The 16,680-nt window shown below is 46.9% G+C and overlaps 3 protein-coding genes across 4 annotated transcripts in view; 2 read left to right on the top strand and 1 right to left on the bottom strand.

The window, feature by feature from the left end:
* The window catches only part of ncoa1 (nuclear receptor coactivator 1), a 41,878-nt gene extending 31,831 nt beyond the window's left edge, over positions 1-10,047 (bottom strand). For both annotated transcript variants that reach the window (XM_029002045.1, XM_029002044.1), the window contains exon 1: positions 8,312-10,047. The gene's annotated coding sequence lies outside the window, so the exon portion shown is untranslated. The remainder of the gene's footprint in view (positions 1-8,311) is intronic.
* LOC114802910 (delta(14)-sterol reductase-like) overlaps positions 1-16,680 on the top strand; it is a 212,756-nt gene that overhangs the window by 100,188 nt on the left and 95,888 nt on the right. The window lies entirely within an intron of this gene.
* rpl7l1 (ribosomal protein L7-like 1) lies at positions 13,707-16,340 on the top strand. The gene is made up of 6 exons (XM_029002070.1): positions 13,707-13,758; positions 14,046-14,154; positions 14,235-14,398; positions 15,455-15,592; positions 15,673-15,782; positions 15,871-16,340. Exons 1-6 carry the CDS (start codon positions 13,745-13,747, stop codon positions 16,077-16,079), a joined length of 744 nt encoding a protein of 247 aa, XP_028857903.1. The 5' UTR covers positions 13,707-13,744; the 3' UTR covers positions 16,080-16,340.

Genomic DNA, 16,680 nt, shown 5'->3' on the forward strand with positions numbered 1-16,680 from the left:
TCGCCGATACTCCTTTATCCCAGAGTGGCGCCGCGGGCACGGCCCCACAGTAATAATGACTGCCGTTCTTCACAAATGTTCTCCTGGCACATAGTCCTTCCAGATATACAACGTCTCCAAGTCAAGGACACTGCAGCTGGGCTTTAGAAATAATGTCCATGCTAACCTTGTCACCTCGTCCCAATGTCCTAATGATGGACAGCACGAGGCGAAGCGTGGGCTCTGTCGAGCTGGCCCTCGCCCCTACAGCGACGACACAGGAAGTGAATAGCGGTGAAATGCATTGTGGAGATCAGCGCACGGCCAACGTGAAAAGAAGCGGATCTCCGGCAACATAAAGCGCCTTTTTCTATGTGACCCTGATGGTGAAGGTCCAGGGAAAACATGAGAGACGAGTGGCAGATTGACAAATGTAGTCTAGTTGGAAATGTACAAGATTTAGAAGGAAACGTGCTAGAACCTTCTACAACAACAACAACGACATTTATTTCTTATTTAGCCCAAAATCACATACAGTATGTCTCAATGGGCTTTGACAGGCCCTACAGTTGACACCCCCCACACTTGACCCTTCTGCACACAAGGAAAAACTCCACACAAAAAAACTCTAGGAGAGAGAAAAAAGAGAGGAAGAAACGTTGGGAAGGAGTGATACAGAGAGGGACCCCCTTCCAGGGTAGAGTGAGCCTGCAAATGGTGTCAGTGCAGGGGTGGATATGATATAATAATAAGTCCTACATAGCTCCTCAATGAGATTTATTGGATATGTTAATTGACCATTCGTTTATTAAGGTGCTTAACGTCAACAAATGTAAAGGACCAGGATGTGTGGAGGTTTTCATTCTTTACGTTAACAGTATTTCGCAGTCGCTCTTATGCAAATCAATCTTTGAAATCCTTTATTTGCTTCTCTAGGACGATCTGTGGGTAAACAACTCGCAAGCATAGAAAGCGTTCGTCCATCATGTTTTTTTCCGGAAGAAATCACTATTTACAGGTGCGCAATGCAACGATGAGCGAGGACACATGAGAAGTGACGCCGCCTCCTCTCGTCACGCTCTCCGCTCATCATCCCACATCTCACAGATATCGAACATTTCTGAGCCTGTTTCTCACGTGCGCGGCAGACGTTTGCATGGTCATATTGACATCACCACGCCAGACGATGGCCGCACCAGAAACGGCACGACAGAGCGGTAACAAAACACGGGTTACAACGACTCTACACTACACAAGAAAGCAGGACAGGAACCGTGTATTTAGCACTGAATCAAGGTATTATCAACGAAGACTTAATATGAGAAAAACCTTTATTAACCCCGAAATAACCAAAAAAAATATATATATATAAAAAAAAAAATTTTTTTTTTTAAAAATCACACGGGCAACCACGCCCACCACGGCTGACGCTGTGCGGAACACAAGAACATCCAGTCACATCAGCACGGATACGCTACTGCGGTCATTTCCAACAAGCTCCCGATGAAGCGTCCTATACATTACATACAGGAGGTGATTACATTTACATTTACAGCATTTACCAGACGCCCTTATCCAGAGCGACCTACAGTCAGTAGTGACAGGGACAGTCCCGCTAGGCTACTAGCACCCTGTTTGATTGTTTATTTATTTATTTATTTCAATTAATTAAATGTATTTATTCTATATTGTTAAAATCATTACTAGGTTCCAGTCTTCTGATGCATGTCATCACAAATGGAATTAATACAACTGCAGATATAAAAGGCCAATAAATGACCGTGAGATGCCGGGCGTCTACGGACTAAAGAAGTCCGGAACCCGGAACCGTTCTGGAGCGACTCACCTCTGGAAAGAGAAGCGTGCCGGGACGTTACGGTCGGAGGGTAACGAACGCGGGCCTGTGTACCAGTCATGCCTTCAGAGGTGCTTTCTGTTCAAAGCAACAAGGGCGAAGGCAAGAGGGGGGCCAGCTACCCCCCAATTCCCAGCATGCTCTGGGGCGGAAAAGCCAGGCAGCTCGACTTCCTGGTAAACCTGGTCGGAGAAACGGGACACGGGGGCTCTGGTTACCCACGAATCCATCTTTCCCGCAGTCCGGCCCCCCGCCCCTCCATTCACACGGGGAGACGCAGAATGTAGGTCAGCTCGCGGGGCCCCGCCCCCGCCGCGGCCACATTGCTGCACGCTGACCGCTGCGGCTACAAATACCCCGGCGGCCCGGTCGGTCCGTCCCACCGCGGAGCGTCAGGGGACGCGCCCACCTGACACGTATCCGTCAAATAAACCGCCAACAACACAACGTCCAGAACCGCCGTGCCGGGATTCCCTCCCCTCGCCGCCCGGGGACATCGAGGCCACCACCGTGCCGGCATGCCGAAGGTGGCACGTCGGCGCGAACTCGTCCCACGCAGGACACTGTTCACATGCGGACAGACGCGTCACGCAACAACACGCGTCAGCGCAGACAAACAGGCGCCGAAGACACCGCGTCAAGCTGAAAACCGGAGACCGAGGACTCCGTTACCAACGCGGCGGCTCTCACACACGCATTCACAGCCGGAGTCAAGCACTGTATTCACCCTACACGTCAATCACGTCCATTACACAACTACTACACTACTACTACACTACTACTACCCACGCCGACACTACTACTACAAAACTCAACAACCTCGACACTACTACTACACTACCACAAAACTCAACAACGTCGACACTACTACTACACTACTACCTACGCCGACACTACTACTACACTACTACCCACGCCGACACTACTACTACACTACTACCCACGCCGACACTACTACTACAAAACTCAACAACGTCGACACTACTACTACACTACTACCTACACCGACACTACTACTACACTACTACCCACGCCGACACTACTACTACAAAACTCAACAACGTCGACACTACTACTACACTACTACTACCACAAAACTCAACAACGTCGACACTACTACTACACTACTACCTACGCCGACACTACTACTACACTACTACCCACGCCGACACTACTACTACAAAACTCAACAACGTCGACACTACTACTACACTACCACAAAACTCAACAACGTCGACACTACTACTACACTACTACCTACGCCGACACTACTACTACACTACTACCCACGCCGACACTACTACTACAAAACGAAACAACGTCGACACTACTACTACACTACTACCTACACCGACACTACTACTACACTACTACCCACGCCGACACTACTACTACAAAACTCAACAACGTCGACACTACTACTACACTACTACTACCCACAAAACTCAACAACGTCGACACTACTACTACACTACTACCTACGCCGACACTACTACTACACTACTACCCACGCCGACACTACTACTACAAAACTCAACAACGTCGACACTACTACTACACTACTACCCACGCCGACACTACTACTACACTACTACCTACGCCGACACTACTACTACACTACTACCCACGCCGACACTACTACTACACTACTACTACCCACGCCGACACTACTACTACAAACTCAACAACGTCGACACTACTACACTACTACTACCAACACCGACACTACTACTACAAACTCACAACGTCGACACTACTACTACACTACTACCTACACCGACTACTACTACACTACTACCCTACCACGCCGACACTAACTACAAACTCAACAACGTCGACACTACTACACTACTACTACTACCACAAACTCAAACGTCGACACTACTACTACACTACTACCTACCTACGCCGACACTACTACTACACTACTACCACACGCCGACACTACTACTACAAAACTCAACAACGTCGACTACTACTACATACTACTACTACAACCCACGCCGACACACTACTACACTACTACCCACGCCGACACTACTACTACACTACTACCTACGCCGACACTACTACTACACTACTACCCACGCCGACACTACTACTACAAAACTCAACAACGTCGACACTACTACTACACTACTACCTACACCGACACTACTACTACACTACTACCCACGCCGACACTACTACTACAAAACTCTACAACGTCGACACTACTACTACACTACTACTACCACAAAACTCAACAACGTCGACACTACTACTACACTACTACCTACGCCGACACTACTACTACACTACTACCCACGCCGACACTACCTACACAAACTCCAACGTCGACACACTACTACACTACCACAAAACTCAACACGTCGACACTACTACTACACTACTACCTACGCCGACACTACTACTACACTACTACCCATGCCGACACTACTACTACAAAACTCAACAACGTCGACACTACTACTACACTACTACCCACACCGACACCACTACTACACTACTACTACACTTCTACCCACGCCGACACTACTACTACAAAACTCAACAACGTCGACACTACTACTACACTACTACCCACACCGACACCACTACTACACTACTACTACACTTCTACCCACGCCGACACTACTACTACAAAACTCAACAACGTCGACACTACTACTACACTACCACAAAACTCAACAACGTCGACACTACTACACTACTACCCACGCCGACACTACTACTACAAAACTCAACAATGTCGACACTACTACACTACTACCCACACCGACACCACTACTACACTACTACTACACTACTACTACACTACTACCCACGCCGACACTACTACTACAAAACTCAACAACGTCGACACAACTACTACACTACTACCCACACCGACACCACTACTACACTACTACCCACGCCGACACTACTACTACACTACTACTACACTTCTACCCACGCCGACACTACTACTACAAAACTCAACAACGTCGACACTACTAATACACTACTACCCACGCCGACACTACTACTACACTACTACCCACGCCGACACCACTACTACACTACTACTACACTTCTACCCACGCCGACACTACTACTACAAAACTCAACAACGTCGACACTACTACTACACTACTACCCACACCGACACCACTACTACACTACTACCCACGCCGACACCACTACTACACTACTACTACACTTCTACCCACGCCGACACTACTACTACAAAACTCAACAACGTCGACACTACTACTACACTACTACCCACGCCGACACTACTAATACAAAACTCAACAACGGCAACACTACTACACTACTACTACACTACCACAAAACTCAATAACGCCAACACTACTACTACACTAATACAAAACTCAACAACGTCGACACTACTACACTACTACTACCACAAAACTCAACAACGTTGACACTACTACTACACTACTACCCACGCCGACACTACTACTACAAAACTCAACAACGTCGACACTACTACTACACTACCACAAAACTCAACAACGCCGACACTACTACTACACTACTACCCACGCCGACACTACTACTACACTACTACTACAAAACTCAACAACGTCGACACAACTACTACACTACCACAAAACTCAACAACGCCGACACTACTACTACACTACTACCCACGCCGACACTACTACTACAAAACTCAACAACGTCGACACTACTACTACACTACTACCCACGTCGACACTACTAATACAAAACTCAACAACGGCGACACTACTACACTACTACTACACTACCACAAAACTCAATAACGCCAACACTACTACTACACTACTACAAAACTCAACAACGTCGACACTACTACTACACTACTACCCACGTTGACACTACTAATACAAAACTCAACAACGGCGACACTACTACACTACTACTACACTACCACAAAACTCAATAACGCCAACACTACTACTACACTAATACAAAACTCAACAACGTCGACACTACTACTACACTACTACCCACGCCGACACTACTACTACAAAACTCAACAACGTCGACACTACTACTACACTACTACCCACGTCGACACTACTAATACAAAACTCAACAACGGCGACACTACTACACTACTACTACACTACCACAAAACTCAACAACGTCAACACTACTACACTACTACTACCACAAAACTCAACAACGTCGACACTACTACTACACTACTACCCACGCCGACACTACTACTACACTACTACCCATGCCGACACTACTACTACAAAACTCACGTCGACACTACTACTACACTACTACCCACGCCGACACTACTACTACACTACTACCCATGCCGACACTACTACTACAAAACTCAACAACGCCGACACTACTACTACACTACTACCCATGCCGACACTACTAATACAAAACTCAACAACGCCGACACTACTACACTACTACTACACTACCACAAAACTCAATAACGCCGACACTACTACTACACTACAACCCACGCCGACACTACTACACTACTACTACTACAAAACTCAACAACTCCGACACTACTACTACACTACTACCCACGCCGACACTACTACTACACTACTACCCATGCCGACACTACTACTACAAAACTCAACAATGCCGACACTACTACACTACTACTACACTACCACAAAACTCAATAACGCTGACACTACTACTACACTACAACCCATGCCGACACCACTACTGCACTACTACTACAAAACTCAACAACTCCAACACTAATACACTACTACTACACTACTACCCACGCCGACACTACTACACTACTACAAAACTCAACAACTCCGACACTACTACACTACTATTACACTACTACCCACACTGACACTACTACTACACTACAACCCATGCCAACACTACTACTACACTACTACTACAAAACTCAACAACGGCGACACCACTACTACACTACTACCCACACCGACACTACTATTACACTACTATTACACTACTACCCACGCCAACACCACTACTACACTACTACCCATGCCGACACTACTACTACAAAACTCAACAACGCCGACACTACTACACTACTACTACACTACCACAAAACTCAATAACGCCGACACTACTACTACACTACAACCCACGCCGACACTACTACACTACTACTACTACAAAACTCAACAACTCCGACACTACTACACTACTATTACACTACTACCCACACCGACACTACTACTACACTACTACCCATGCCAACACTACTACTACACTACTACTACAAAACTCAACAACGGCGACACCACTACTACACTACTACCCACACCGACACTACTATTACACTACTATTACACTACTACCCACACCAACACTACTAGTACACTACTACCCATGCCGACACTACTACTACACTACTACCCACGCAGACACTACTACTACACTACTACTACAAAACTCAACAACTCCAACACTACTACACTACTACTACCCACACCGACCCAACTACTACACTTCTACTACAAAACTCAACAACGCCGACACTACTACTACACTACTACCCACGCCAACACTACTACTACACTACTACTAAACTACTACTACAAAACTCAACAATGCCGAAACTACAACTACAAAACTCAAAAACACCAACACTACTACAACACTCCTACCCATGCCGACACTACTACATCACGTCACTCCAGAACAGCTCCACAACTACACAACAACACTGACACTAATACACTACTACTACACTACTACCCATGCCTACACTACTACAACACTACTACATCACGTCACTACGTCCATCACGTCACTCCAGATCAGCTCAAGTAAAAAACAGCTTCACAGCACAACTCGACAACGCCGACACTACTACTACACTACTACATCACGTCTCTACGTCCATCACGTCGCTCCAGAACAGCTCCTCAACAACACAACAACGCTGACACTACTACACTACTACGTCACGTCACTACGTCCATCACGTCGCTCTAGAACAGCTCTTCAAGTACAAAACAAGCAAACAAGCCTCACGCCTCCCGGCGCGCCGAGCCACTGCGCCTGCGCGGCAGCTTCATGGCAAAACTCCACAACACAACAACGCCGACACTACTACACTACTACTAATAATAATATTACTGATATTAACGGCGGCGCGCGGTCACGTGACACAACAACGTCGACACTACTACACTATTACACTACTACTACTAATATTATTGATTATACCGATATAAAGGGCGACGCCTTCTGCGCTGCAGCTTCACGGCAAAACACAAACGACGGCGCGCGGTCACGTGACACAACAACGCCGACATTACTACACTATTACACTACTATTACACTACTACTACTAATATTACTAATATTACTGATCTTAACGGCGACTCCCGGCGCGGTACGTTCTGCATGGCAGGCTACCGAAGCACCGATAATCGCCGGTAATGCATGTAAACAGAGGAGCCGGAGCGGCCGAGCTGCGTGTCGGTGTTGTGGGCGACTCACCCGTTACAGCTCGGTCCGGGCGGCTGGCTGGCTGGCTGGCTGACGCGGGGTAGTATCACCAGCCGACGGGCCCGCGGGGAGTCCCTCAGTGGCGGCCGCTGTTCGCTGCGGTCCGGGCCGAGGGGGCTAGCCGTGGAGCTCCGTGCAGAAAAACAACAGCGCGTATCCGGCGCATAACGCCGCGCCGCGGACGGACGGACGGACGACGACGACGACCGCCGCCCCGCGCTTAGCTCCGCGCCGGCCGGGTCGTGCGGAGAGGGGCCGCGGGTCTCCCAGAAGCGTTAACGCAGTGGCGCTGCTCTCTCGCCGCCGCCATTTTCAGCCTCCACACAAACAAACAGGGCAGCGCCGGGAGCGCGCCTGGCCGCCAGCCGCGGGAGCGCGCCGCCGGGACGGGACGAAGGTGGTCACTCCAGAACAACTCCTAAACTACACAACAACGCCGACACTACTACTACACTACTAGAACACTACTACACTACTACATCATGTCACTGCGTCCATCACGTCACTCCAGAACAGCTCCTAAACTACACAACAACGCCAACACTACTACTACACTACTACAACACTACTACATCACATCACTACGTCAATCACGTCGCTCCAGAACAGCTCCTAAACTACACAACAACGCAGACACTACTACAACACTACTACATCATGTCACTACGTCCATCATGTCGCTCCAGAACAGCTCCTAAACTACACAACAACGGCAACACTACTACTACACTACTACAACACTACTACATCACATCACTATGTCCATCACGTCGCTCCAGAAGAGCTCCTAAACTACACAACAACGCCAACACTACTACTACACTACTACAACACTACTACATCACATCACTACGTCAATCACGTCGCTCCAGAACAGCTCCTAAACTACACAACAACGCAGACACTACTACAACACTACTACATCATGTCACTACGTCCATCATGTCGCTCCAGAACAGCTCCTAAACTACACAACAACGCCAACACTACTACTACACTACTACAACACTACTACATCACGTCGCTCCAGAACAGCTCTTAAACTACACAACAACGCCGACACTACTACTACACTACTAGAACACTACTACACTACTACATCATGTCACTGCGTCCATCACGTCACTCCAGAACAGCTCCTAAACTACACAACAACACCGACACTACTACAACACTACTACATCATGTCACTACGTCCATCATGTCGCTCCAGAACAGCTCCTAAACTACACAACAACGCCAACACTACTACTACACTAACACATCACATCACTACGTCCATCACGTCGCTCCAGAACAGCTCCTAAACTACACAACAACGCCGACACTACTACTACACTAACACATCACATCACTACGTCCATCACGTCGCTCCAGAACAGCTCCTAAACTACACAACAACGCCGACACTACTACTACACTACTACATCACGTCACTACGTCCATCACGTCGCTCCAGAACAGCTCCTAAACTACACAACAACGCCGACACTACTACAACACTACTACATCATGTCACTACGTCCATCATGTCGCTCCAGAACAGCTCCTAAACTACACAACAACACCAACACTACTACTACACTACTACAACACATCACTACGTCCATCATGTCACTTCAGAAGAGCTCCTAAACTACACAACAACGCCGACACTACTACTACACTACTAGAACACTACTACACTACTACATCATGTCACTGCGTCCATCACGTCACTCCAGAACAGCTCCTAAACTACACAACAACGGCAACACTACTACTACACTACTACAACACTACTACATCACATCACTATGTCCATCACGTCGCTCCAGAAGAGCTCCTAAACTACACAACAACGCCAACACTACTACTACACTACTACAACACTACTACATCACATCACTACGTCAATCACGTCGCTCCAGAACAGCTCCTAAACTACACAACAACGCAGACACTACTACAACACTACTACATCATGTCACTACGTCCATCATGTCGCTCCAGAACAGCTCCTAAACTACACAACAACGCCAACACTACTACTACACTACTACAACACTACTACATCACGTCGCTCCAGAACAGCTCTTAAACTACACAACAACGCCGACACTACTACTACACTACTAGAACACTACTACACTACTACATCATGTCACTGCGTCCATCACGTCACTCCAGAACAGCTCCTAAACTACACAACAACACCGACACTACTACAACACTACTACATCATGTCACTACGTCCATCATGTCGCTCCAGAACAGCTCCTAAACTACACAACAACGCCAACACTACTACTACACTAACACATCACATCACTACGTCCATCACGTCGCTCCAGAACAGCTCCTAAACTACACAACAACGCCGACACTACTACTACACTAACACATCACATCACTACGTCCATCACGTCGCTCCAGAACAGCTCCTAAACTACACAACAACGCCGACACTACTACTACACTACTACATCACGTCACTACGTCCATCACGTCGCTCCAGAACAGCTCCTAAACTACACAACAACGCCGACACTACTACAACACTACTACATCATGTCACTACGTCCATCATGTCGCTCCAGAACAGCTCCTAAACTACACAACAACACCAACACTACTACTACACTACTACAACACATCACTACGTCCATCATGTCACTTCAGAAGAGCTCCTAAACTACACAACAACGCCGACACTACTACTACACTACTAGAACACTACTACACTACTACATCATGTCACTGCGTCCATCACGTCACTCCAGAACAGCTCCTAAACTACACAACAACGCCAACACTACTACAACACTACTACATCACATCACTACGTCCATCACGTCGCTCCAGAACAGCTCCTAAACTACACAACAACGCTGACACTACTACAACACTACTACATCACGTCACTACGTCCTTCACGTCGCTCCAGAACAGCTCCTAAACTACACAACAACGCCAACACTACTACTACACTACTACATCACGTCACTATGTCCTTCACGTCGCTCCAGAAGAGCTCCTAAACTACACAACAACGCCGACACTACTACTACACTACTAGAACACTACTACACTACTACATCATGTCACTGCGTCCATCACGTCGCTCCAGAACAGCTCCTAAACTACACAACAACGCCGACACTACTACTACACTACTACATCACGTCACTACGTCCATCACGTCGCTTCAGAACAGCTCCTAAACTACACAACAACGCCGACACTACTACAACACTACTACATCATGTCACTACGTCCATCATGTCGCTCCAGAACAGCTCCTAAACTACACAACAACGCCAACACTACTACTACACTACTACATCACGTCACTCCAGAACAGCTCCTCAACTACAAAACAAGACAGACACTACTACACTATTACATCACGTCACTACGTCCATCACGACGCTCCAGAACAGCTCCTCAACTATAAAGTAAAGTGAAGTGATTGTCACATGTGATACACAGCAGCACAGCACACCGTGCACACAGTGAAATTTGTCCTCTGCATTTAACCATCACCCTGAGTGAGCAGTGGGCACCATGACAGGCGCCCAGGGAGCAGTGTGTGGGTATGGTGCTTTGCTCAGTGGCACCTCAGTGGCACCTTGACAGATCGGGATTCGAACCAGCGACCTTCTGATTATGGGGCCGCTTCCTTAACTGTTAGGCCACCGCTGGCCACAACTACAAAACAACACAGACACTACTGCACTACTACATCACGTCACTACGTCCATCACGTCGCTCCAGAACAGCTCCTCAACTACAAAACAACGCCGACACTATACATAAAATCACTTACCATCCATAACAATGCACAACTATTTCATCCCATAAAGAATATCTGGAAGTCGTTTGCAAATCGGAATCAGCGTGGACGAAAAAAGTGATGCACTGCAGATATTACATGCTCATTTCAGGCTCCGTTGAATATACATATTGACCTAATTTTAAATAAAATATAGTTTTGAGCATAGTATTCCTAAGTAGTCGAACGAGAATTGCTGGTGTCTTCCTCTTGTAAGTCACTTTGGATAAAAGCGTCTGCTAAATAAAGTAAAGTAATCTGATTCATTCAACCGCTGAACACACATACATAACCAAAAAATAATAATACACACACCCAGTACACCATTTCCACTTTGTATATATCTACCCATTCTGTACATATATAGAATTTCACAAATATGTCTTATTATGTATATACTGACATACTTTTTTACATTCACAGTTCTTTTCTTTTCTAGAACTATTTATTTGCTTGTTTGTACACTGAACTCTTATTTTATACAGTTGACTGTGTCTGTGCTGCTGTTTTTTTGCTGCTCTTCCTGTCGTGACGATGTAAATGTCCCACTTGGGGGACTAATAGAGGATCGTCTTATCTTATGTCGATCTAATCCTGTAAAATGGATTGGAGCTTCATATGATTATGAGTATGAGGAAGGTGGCACAGTGACTAGCACTGTTGGGGTTGAATGTCCTGGCGTCTCAAGGTATGTCCTCTATGTGGATGTCATGCCATTTCCACCACAGTCATCCCCGCCACAGCAATGTCACACTGAGATGTACGGGGCAGATGTACGATGGCCTAGTAGTTAAGGAAGCGGCCCCGTAATCAGAAGGTTGCCGGTTCGAATCCCGATCTGCCAAGGTGCCACTGAGCAAAGCACCGTCCCCACACACTGCTCCCCGGGCGCCTGTCATGGCTGCTCAGGGTGATGGGTTAAATGCAAGGGTGGTAGGAGCCTAGTGGGTAACACACTCGCCTATGAACCAGAAGACCCAGGTTCAAATCCCACTTACTACCAGCTGAAGGCATCAAAACTATGAATGAACTCATGTGGAGTTCTGTACTTAACAAAAAAAGGTGAAATAAGTGAAAACATGTTTTATATTCTAGTTTCTTTGCTCTGATTACTGCTTTGCACACTCTTGGCATTCTCTCGATGAGCTTCAAGAGGTCGTCACCTGAAATGCTTCTCCAACAGTCTTGAAGGAGTTCCCAGAGGTGTTTAGCACTTGTTGGTCCAGCTCACCCCAAACCATCTGGATTGGGTTCAGGTCTGGTGACTGTGGAGACCAGGTCTCCACTTTTTGTTAAGTACAGAACTCCACATGTGTTCATTCATAGTTTTGATGCCTTCAGTGAGAATCTACCAACGTAAATGGTCATGAAGATAAAGAAAACACGTTGAATGAGAAGGTGTGTACTGTATGTATTTCGGCCCAATTTTGGGGTTAAATGGAGAAATGAACAGCGCAGAATTCCTAAAAAGTCTAGAAGTTTGGCCTGTGGCGTTCTGCACCCACGGTGACAGGTCATGGGGGCGCAGCGGTGCTGGGGAGTGACGTCATCGCGCCGCGCCGCGGAATAGTGACGTCGTCGCCCCGCGACGGTTTCCTTTCGCAGACGCGATGGCAGAACCACAGTACGTATTCGAGATTTCTTAACACCCATCACACTTAATCCGCTCTTAATCATGCCTCGTTTAATACGATTTTCACATCAATCTAACCTACGGAGGCAGAACAAGGGCTACATGGCGCCATTTGTTGTGTTATCGTCGTAAAATAGAATAAACGAAGGTATTTCTTCAACCGGACGGAAATTTGTCACAAAACGAGCGCTAAAGCGAATCTTAATACGAGGTTCTCGTTTCATCACAGGCGTAAAGGTTTATTTATATCACGGTGCTAACTTGTGCGTTTCTTTCAGGCCCGAGAAAGTCATCAAGTTGGTTCCCGAGAACCTCCTTAAGAAGAGGAAAGCGTACCAGGCCATCAAAGCCACCCAGGCGAAGCTCGCCCTCCAGCAGAAGAGGAAGGTGGGCAGAGGAGCGGGGTTGGGTGTCTGGAGTCCGGCCGCACGCCGCTTAACTTCTCCCGTGGTCTGACCCCCACCCAGGTACAGAAAGGACGGCCCATCAAGTTCAAGCGCCTGGAGGAGTTTCTGAAGCACAGCAGGCGCGGTCACCGTGACGAGACCCGTCTCCAGAGGACCAGGCAGAGACCCCCTCCCGCACTGCCACCGCCGAAGAACAGCCTGGCGTTCGTCGTCCGGATAAGAGAGTAGGTGGAGGGAGAGAAGCACCAATAACAACGGCAAAGATTCGTCGTTTCTTGCAGAATTTTCAATGTTCCTACGCTCATGAAAAACTTGGAAAAATAATGGAATTTGAAAAGACAATTTCCCAGGTCTACAAAAGTTCTGGAATTCGAAGTAAATATAAAAACTTATTGAAAAGTCATTGAAAGCTGATTGACACATGAATGTTTAACATGAAGTACGTAGTTCCCGTAAGACTCAGCGTTTTTCTACATTTAAAACTAGCGCAGGTCTATAGTATCTTAGTATGTAGTTCCCGTAATACTGAGCGTTTTTCTATATTGAAAACTAGCGCAGGTCTATAGTAGCTTAGTACGTAGTTCCCGTAATACTGAGCGTTTTTCTACATTTTAAAACTAACGCAGGTCTATAGTAGCTTAGTACGTAGTTCCCGTAATACTGAGCGTTTTTCTATATTGAAAACTAGCGCAGGTCTATAGTAGCTTAGTACGTAGTTCCCGTAATACTGAGCGTTTTTCTATATTGAAAACTAACGCAGGTCTATAGTAGCTTAGTACGTAGTTCCCGTAATACTGAGCGTTTTTCTATATTGAAAACTAGCGCAGGTCTATAGTAGCTTAGTACGTAGTTCCCGTAATACTGAGCGTTTTTCTATATTGAAAACTAGCGCAGGTCTATAGTAGCTTAGTACGTAGTTCCCGTAATACTGAGCGTTTTTCTATATTTAAAACTAGCGCAGGTCTATAGTAGCTTAGTACGTAGTTCCCGTAATACTGAGCGTTTTTCTACATTTTAAAACTAATGCAGGTCTATAGTATAGATTTTAGTTCAACAATTTTATGGTATATTTGTGTTAATCTTTTTTTTTTCACATTTGCACAGAGATTTCAGAGAACATGAAAATTTCTTTAGTCGTTGAAAAGTCCTGAAAAATGCAGTATCGATGTGTTTTAGATGATCAGTTACTGTTCGGAAGATGGAAAGCGCTGCATGTATATACAGCTCAGTGTTTGTATGTGGGCCCCTCATGGCTATTTCTTCTTTGCCTCCCTCTTCAGGATCAAAGGTGTCAGTCCCAAAGTGATGAAGGTCATCCAGATGTTTCGGCTGCGCAAGATCTTCAGCGGCACTTTCGTCAAAATCGGGCCGACCTCCCTGAGGATGCTGCAGATCGTTGAGCCATACGTGGCGTGGGGGTCGGTGGAACGTCGCCGTACTTTGACTTCCTTGCTGCCGTCAGAGCATTTTCATTAATTTTTGTGTGTTTGGGTGACAGGTTTCCAAACCTGAAGTCTGTGCGTGAGCTGATCCTGAAGAGGGGGCAGGGGAAGGTGGATAAGAGGAAGATCCCACTGACGGACAACACGGTCATTGAGCAGCACATGGGTAATTCCGCTCTGCCGCGTAGACGCCTTCGTTCGTGTGGGGTGGCGGGGTCCGTTGTTAAATACGACCTCCTCTTGTTGCTCTCCAGGTAAATATGGGATCATCTGTCTGGAGGACCTGATCCACGAAATCTACTCTGTAGGGAAGAACTTCAGGGAGGCCAACCTGTTCCTCTGGCCGTTCCATCTTTCGGTGGCCCGCCACGCTGCCAGGGACAAGGTTGGGCTCTTGAAGGACATTGGAAGCCCTGGCCCTCGAGCAGAGGACATCAACAGAGTCATCCGGCAGCTCAACTGAGGGGACCGCTCGGTGTTGGACTTCTCCAATAGAACATTTCCACCCTGTGCAGAAACAGTCAAAAAAAACGGCGCTGATTTCCACCTCGGTCACGCCTGTCACCGAGTCCAGACGTGTCACTCGGTTAAAAATGCCATTTTTGGTTCCGTGCGACTGTTGCCTGAGCCTTGTCCTCATTTGAACCCTTTGCGTGTCCAACGTCTCGGACTGTGAACTGTCCTGTCTGTAATAAAGTGCTATTTTGCATGTGTTTTTATATGATTGAATCGTTTGGCGTTGTCGTCTCCCATCAGGTGTCGCCGCAGCGAAACAAACGTTCCGGTGATCCGCACATTTACACCGGATGCCGTTTACCCGGGTTTCAGACATGCAGCCACAGTGGCTGGAAAAGTTGTGCGTGTCTTCATGACTTCATTGTGCAGTCAAGTTATAACCTGATACGTCCTGGCTGGTTTTTAATATTTGGTAATTGACTAGTTAATTATTATCTATTAGTTCATGTTCACTTGCCCCCATGATCAGAAGGTTGTGGGTTTTTAAATCCGGAGCTGCCACGGTGCCACCGAGGTCCCCTTGATTAAGGTACCGTCCCCACACACTG

The sequence above is a fragment of the Denticeps clupeoides genome, chromosome 14, assembly GCF_900700375.1.
Source record: "Denticeps clupeoides chromosome 14, fDenClu1.1, whole genome shotgun sequence".
NCBI classification, from domain to species: Eukaryota; Metazoa; Chordata; class Actinopteri; order Clupeiformes; family Denticipitidae; genus Denticeps; species Denticeps clupeoides.

What these genes read in the sequence shown, in the direction of transcription:
- rpl7l1 (XM_029002070.1), top strand. An exon ending in CCCTCCAGCAGAAGAGGAAG is followed by an intron (nt 14,155 to 14,234) that starts GTGGGCAGAGGA and finishes ACCCCCACCCAG; the next exon opens with GTACAGAAAGGACGGCCCAT. An exon ending in GGTCATTGAGCAGCACATGG is followed by an intron (nt 15,783 to 15,870) that starts GTAATTCCGCTC and finishes GTTGCTCTCCAG; the next exon opens with GTAAATATGGGATCATCTGT.